Source organism: Micropterus dolomieu, linkage group LG14, assembly GCF_021292245.1.
Source record: "Micropterus dolomieu isolate WLL.071019.BEF.003 ecotype Adirondacks linkage group LG14, ASM2129224v1, whole genome shotgun sequence".
Classification (NCBI taxonomy): domain Eukaryota; kingdom Metazoa; phylum Chordata; class Actinopteri; order Centrarchiformes; family Centrarchidae; genus Micropterus; species Micropterus dolomieu.
In genome coordinates, this window is record NC_060163.1 from 11053039 (window position 1) to 11059753 (window position 6715).

Here is a 6715-nt window from a genome sequence, read left to right on the forward strand (position 1 = left end):
CTCTGGTATAGCCCCTCTTTCATTCCCTCTTTCTTCAGTGCTTCATACCCTCCGTCTCCTCCAACTGCCCCTTCTACCCCCAGACTCTGGTATAGCCCCTCTTTCATTCCCTCTTTCTTCAGTGCTTCATACCCTCCGTCTTCTCCAACTGCCCCTTCTACCCCCAGACTCTGGTATAGCCCCTCTTTCATTCCCTCTTTCTTCAGTGCTTCATACCCTCCATCTCCTCCAACTGCCCCACCCGTCCCCAGGCTGTGGTACACCCCATCTTTCATTTCCTCTTTCTTCAGTGGTTCGTATTCGCTCTCTTTCTTTTCTTTGCCTGGTGCATCCGGGTGAAGGGTGTCGTACTCGCCCTCCTTTTGGGCACCACGTGGCTTCTGTAGCTCCTCGTATTGGTCATCACCTTTTTCTCGTGACTTCATGGCCACATCCTCGTAAATTGCTCCTAAAGAATATAGGTGCTATGTGATACCTTTACTGTGCATGCAAAAAGCGGAAAAGAAGTAGTGGTTACTCACCTGTGCCATGTCTCTTCTTATACCATTTATACGCTGCACATGCGATGCACAGCATGGCACAGATGAAAAAAACAACCGTTCCTATTACCATTACTACTCCAGTGGGATCGATCTGATGGTGATCTGAAACAGAGAGACAATATACAGTATGTAACATATCATGACCAGATGAAATCCCTGTGACTGTGAACCTGTGGTAGTTCATGCAAGTTGAGTTCCCATAAGCAGTCTGTATAAAAGTGGTCTGGTCATCATCACTTTGATTTTCAAAACAACACGTGATAACTAACAGAGCTCTAACAGGCCAAATAATTTGAGGCCAAACTGATGTTGCATTCATGAAAAAACTTACTTAAACGGGTACTCGAGCAATTTAGTATCCCATAAAGTTTGGGGGCTCACAAGAGTGGCATTAAAAGAATAGTTGAAACTGATGCAGCAGATGCAGAGATGTGATGGCTTTTAGTCCTTGGTACAGGTGAAGATCCAACAATTCCCATCATGCAACTCTATAGTGTCATTTATTAGACTCTCAATGCCTGGTAAATGCTCCACATCCCTGACGACATAATCATGATTTTTTTTTTTACTTTGAAAGCTCCCTTCAGAGTATCAAAATACATTATACAACTGTTCTCACAGGATGAATTATACTCATGACAAGTTAATGTGTATGATATGTCAATGGAAATAAGGTGAACGTCTACTAGAAGGAACAAAACCAGAACTCACAAACTTCAGTGTTGCTGAGACGAGTCCTCATGTTTTTCCACATAGCTTGACATGCATAAGTACCACTCTCATCTGGCTTCATGTAGTTTGTTTCGAAATCTAGATGTGTCAGTTGTTTATGATCCATGTTGTACCAACGATATTTGGCATCACTGGGACAACCTGGACAAGAACACGTCATGCTGCTGAGCACCGGTTTCATAGGAGGCTCTGAAAAAGGACAAATGAGGAGACAGACTTTAAAAAACATCACACAAAAGAGGGAAACTTCATTCAGTACACCAGAAGTCATTGCAATCAAAGGTGTTTGTTGGATATGCATACCTTGGACAAACAGGTCTTGATTATCAGAGACCTCTTCGTATGGGGGCCCTCCAGTGCTGGCCACGTGTTTGTAGGTGGCATTACACTTATAATCCCCGTTTACCTTTTCTGTCAAGTAACTGATTGTGTATGTAGAACTTTGGCTGTCCTGAAGGATTGTATTGTTTTTGTAGAAAACAGCACGGCTAATTTTATCTGTGCCCCAGGCAACGCATTTTAGCGTGATACTACCCCCAGCTAGAGCAGGCAGGGGATCCATTTCCAGAGCTATGGCCTTGCCTGAAAGAAGAAGAACGGATTAGTTTTAAGAACATAATTTAAATGACTTTTTTTCTCATTGTGATCAGTGAATTTAGAGATGTATGTAGAAATAAATATATAATTTTATAACATGATTTAATCAATAACGTATGGACTGATTTAACGGATATTTGACAGTACCAATGTGACAACGTGAGTTCACTTGTAATGAAGCTGAAGCTACAAAGAATTAAGATCCCCTCGACTTTATGGAGCTTTACAGAGTTTCAGCTTATTATTTAGCTGTTCATCCTGTAAATTTACTGTTTTGGTTCACTCTCACCACTCTCTAAAAATCGTTAAAGGTCAAAGCAGGCAGCCATTTTCAGCAAAAAGCTTTTAAGGATTTCTGTACACTACCTGCTCAGCACCAAAAAACAGACAGACACAAGTGGTGAACATAGTGGAGCATTTAGCAGCTTAACAGACAGACCTATACCGTAGTTATTGTGTGTGTAAATAATAGTATTACAAAATATTGTTAAAAAAGTGATAAAATCATGGCCTGTCATTATTTTCAGTGTTGTTTAGAAGTGGCTGTCTTTGGCAACTGAAATCTGCTGTTACTGCGCTGTGCACATTTTTTAGAAAAAGAAGATGAATGAATTCTATAATGAAATACAACATCAAGACACTGGAATGAACAAGTACAATTTAAAAGCTTTAAAATCATTCTTTGGAATAGCATGTAATGGTGTGTATATTTAGCCACAGAAAGTTTTCCATTATATCATTCAAATAACAGTAAACCTACCTGAGGTCCTGACTGTGATTTGGTTACTCCTGTGGTCTTGATTTCTATCAGTACACCAGAAAATGGTCTCAGGGACAACCAGTCTGTAGGTTTGAAAGGCCAGATTCACACTGTCGTTCTTCAGCTTCAACGCAATCCTTCTTATCTGTTTTATACTTGGCCTGTAAACCCAGCAGGTCCATCCCTGCAGACCATCCTCATTTTCAAGCTCCAGGACAACTGAACCTCCAGTCTGCATCACTGGCAGACCCGTCTTGATGACGAGTGAGGCAATGGGAAGGTATTCTGAAAGGTAAATAAATGTATTATTTATATGGTTAGCGTATCTCCCTTTGTATCTATGTCTGTTTAAACTCTAATACTTATGTTCATGTGATATATTTACCCAGGACGCTGATGTTAAAGATTTCACTCTTTTGCCCATTGACCTCGCATCGATACAAGCCTGTGTGCTCGGGGGCAGCAACTTCTATCTTCTGGATTTCGTTTGTCCACTGTTGTTCGGTGTTGTTCATGTACCATTTCACTGTGTTCCCACTTGTACTTTTCTCACAGTGCAAATAAAATGAGTCCCCAGAAAAGACCTCCTTGAATGGGGGATACATAGAAACTAAGGAGGCAGGAGACAAAGTGAAACAAGACATACAGTCAAGTATTTGTGTAGGTATTCTGTCAACTGCCACAGTTTATGTCATGACAAAAAACTACAAAATGCCGTTGTGTATGGCCATCACACCCCTGAGTAGTAACAGAGGGAAGATGCATGTGTGAACGCTGATTACCTTTTATATTTTGACATCTTGCCAGGAGCATGAACACTGTAACAAAAAAACATCATTCTTATTCTGTGTGAATATAAACAAATTCTTTCATGGCTACTTATACACAGTTCACATAAGTTTCTGTTACTTAGAGCAGGACACTGAGTCAAAATTCAAAATGGTGATTCACAGAATCCACTTTTTTTGGAGGTGAAATCTTTAAATGTATTTCCTGTGAGTCTCCGATAGATTTTCTGTTAATGACGTTTCAGTAGCTGGTGCTCTTTAATTTGTCTATCACTGCTCATGGAAGATACACAGTTGTTGTTTTTTTCAACCTAAAGTGACATTTAGTTAAAAAAAAAATCACTAAAATGATAGTATAATTATATTACATTACTGTCATATGATGCATGGATAATGCATGAAAAATAAAAAAATTGTGGTTCACATGTAGTGAAGCTGTAAAGTCATGAGAATCTAAATTCACTACGCGTGACATCAACTTCATTATTCTATAAGGGATTAATCAAAATCAGTCTTTCATTCTATCCACCTAAAATTCCCTAATAGCGCAAAATATTCTTTATGTTTTACAAAGTCACTTAAAACATTATACACTCCACACAACTTTTGCTTATTTTTGATATATGCAGCTGTAAATGTCTGTTACTGCTTTGTAAGTGTGTGTGTATGTCTACATACAACAAGGATACATATCATTAACTGGCACAAAAAATATTCTATAGCTTTTATAAAGCATTTGGCTTAATGATAAGGTAATAAATGGTATCGAGAATATAGTGATGATTCGCTCATAAAAATTACTGCTGCAAAATTATTGATTTAAAATCAATAACAAAAAAAACTAAATCACTTGTATGCATGCAATTTAATAAATACACATGTATTACATAAAAAATGCAATATTAGATAAATATCTGAGGCAAAGCATTTATCAATCATTATTTTTAACAAAATATAGAATACTTTCTATTGTTGTGTAAATGTAATACTTTTGAAAGATTATCAAACAGTTACAAAATGTTTGGGTACAATTTGCTTTTCATGGATTTCTGTTGTTCAGAGGTATTCAATTTAAATAATTTCAGCTCTGTCTGTTTGTTTGCATGCCTGTGTGTCTGTTTGTTTTGTAAGCATTGAAACAAAATGCCTACAAAACTATTTTATCATCATTAAATGCAAGAATAATAATTTTGATTTTTGATTTAACATTTTGTATATACTGATGCAATAGATGATTCATTTTTGGAATAATTGACATTTTAAATAAACCCTAACATGATGAGTTAACTGGCGGGTTAGTGTAGGCCTCCAGGGGATTAATGTGAATATCAATATTCACTGACAGTTAGTTACTACTATTGCATTCAGAACTGCATGGGGGCTCTCCAGCAACAGCGGAGGCCGAACAGGCACATTTTAAACGGCTCTGCACTGATATTTTATTAATTGTGAAGTGCAATTCGTCACCGAAAATTCAACTAAATGTAAGAAATATTTAGTATGTTTTAGCAATATTGGAAATGACCCTTAATTGCATATTTGCTTAACTGTATCTATCACCAAGATCAGCATGCCTCATCCTTAGTTTCTGTGTCATATAAATCTTTAAACAACACAAAATATTAAAAGTGGTGCTATATTACATTATACATACAATACAATACACAAAACATCTTTGTAAAAGTACTATCAAATCTTACTAAATTCCAACTGAAAAGCATAACATAACTGTTAAAATACTAACATGACAACCTCACAATTACAAACCGTCTCTAACCCCAAGAAATCCTGGTTCTTGTTTCATTGGATCCTTCTTACCTGCCAGGAGCAGCACCTGTAATCCTCCTTTCATTGCGCCTGCCAGAGTAACACAGAAAAAAGAAACACAGTGACTGTGGCACTGAGAAGTGACCGAACGCTAACTGGTTTCGAGTATTTAGTCATAGTGAGGAAGTTAGAATTGGAAGGGGGGGGGGATTAAGCACAGAAGTGTTGCCAGATAATAACGGAAAATAAGAGAAGCGTAATACCTACAATAATATTTCTCTTCAGTAGTGTTCTCAGTACCATGCCAAAAGCAATAGTATTGTACACATACAGTATTTCCCTGGGAAAGTTCTCTATTTGCTCTCTTATTTGTTCTGTCACAATTTGAAATGTACTAGTTAAGATGTATGACAACTTTTGGCACAGTACTAAGAACACTACTGAGGAGAAACATGCAACAGTACTGCACACCGAAACAAAAGCACACAAGCATCTTTTATTATCAAGTAAGACAGAAATGACAGGGTGAAATCGAAGGAAATACATTCATTTTAAGACTAAGGGAAAAAAAAAAAAAAAAAAAAAAAATGAGAAACGGGAAGTAGATGCTTTGGACATATTTACTGACTCCTGGACACCTTTACAAAGAGCAGGTCATATGTTCTTTACAATTATACATTTTACATACATACAAATGCTCTAAAGGAGAATGTGTGACAAACTACAGTATAAAGGTTAACAGAAAAGCTTTAAAAAAAAGAGCATTACTTAACATGACAGAAACCCATTACTAGTAGCTAAAGACTAAGTAACAACCACATCAAAGGTCTTTACTGAGAGAACCCAAACTAAACAGATGGCAAATGAGAGACTAAAATTAGACCAAAAGAAATCCCAATTTTTATATAGGAAACAGTTCACTCACTCACACCTTTTGCATATTCACAGTACTTAACAAACATGTCATTTGCACTATTCAAATTTTTGCACAGACTGAACCTCTACACTGTTAGATAATATTACTACATATAACAAACTGCAGACATAACCAACTGTGTATACGTTGTTAAACTCTGTGTAAGGTTTAGCCCCATGGTGGAAGGAGGAGACATGGACATGAGTTCTTCACCTGGTGCTTCAATTTATTTTTAAACCAGATGCGTGGAAAGTGCAGTTGTGCAAGTGAGGTATTGTAAAAATATATCAAAAATTAACAAAAACAAACAACGAGAAAAGTATATACTATTCAAATTATCATTACAAACTGAGATTACGCAAAACAAAACCTATATCAGCCCTGACTATTGGGCTCCAGCACATGTGCACTTCCAGGCCCAAGCTGTTCTCCCCAGGGGGCCTCTGCCTCCTTCCTTTATACCAGAAGCCCCTCCTACAAGACAAACCAAAGTTAATTGACAATCAATTAAACAGCATTATGTTATCTCAACCATCAAACACATCTCTGGCTACATCACCACACAACAAATCAACTAGAAAACCAGAAATGAAATGTTACCGGCTAAACAAAA

The 6715-nt window shown here is 37.3% G+C and overlaps 1 protein-coding gene across 4 annotated transcripts in view; it reads right to left on the reverse strand.

The window, feature by feature from the left end:
* LOC123982933 overlaps positions 1 to 6715 on the reverse strand; it is a 30157-nt gene that overhangs the window by 1843 nt on the left and 21599 nt on the right. For 3 of the 4 annotated variants that reach the window (XM_046068906.1, XM_046068904.1, XM_046068905.1), the window contains exons 2-9: positions 5238 to 5276; positions 3414 to 3449; positions 3017 to 3241; positions 2632 to 2916; positions 1578 to 1856; positions 1254 to 1463; positions 522 to 644; positions 133 to 448 (exon numbers count right to left, since the gene is read on the reverse strand). In XM_046068906.1, the coding sequence (XP_045924862.1) occupies positions 133 to 448; positions 522 to 644; positions 1254 to 1463; positions 1578 to 1856; positions 2632 to 2916; positions 3017 to 3241; positions 3414 to 3449; positions 5238 to 5271 (1508 nt within the window). In that variant the 5' untranslated portion in view covers positions 5272 to 5276. Of the gene's footprint in view, positions 1 to 132; positions 449 to 521; positions 645 to 1253; positions 1464 to 1577; positions 1857 to 2631; positions 2917 to 3016; positions 3242 to 3413; positions 3450 to 5237; positions 6696 to 6715 lie in introns of those variants that run through there. The other variant, XM_046068907.1, reaches the window with a different exon arrangement.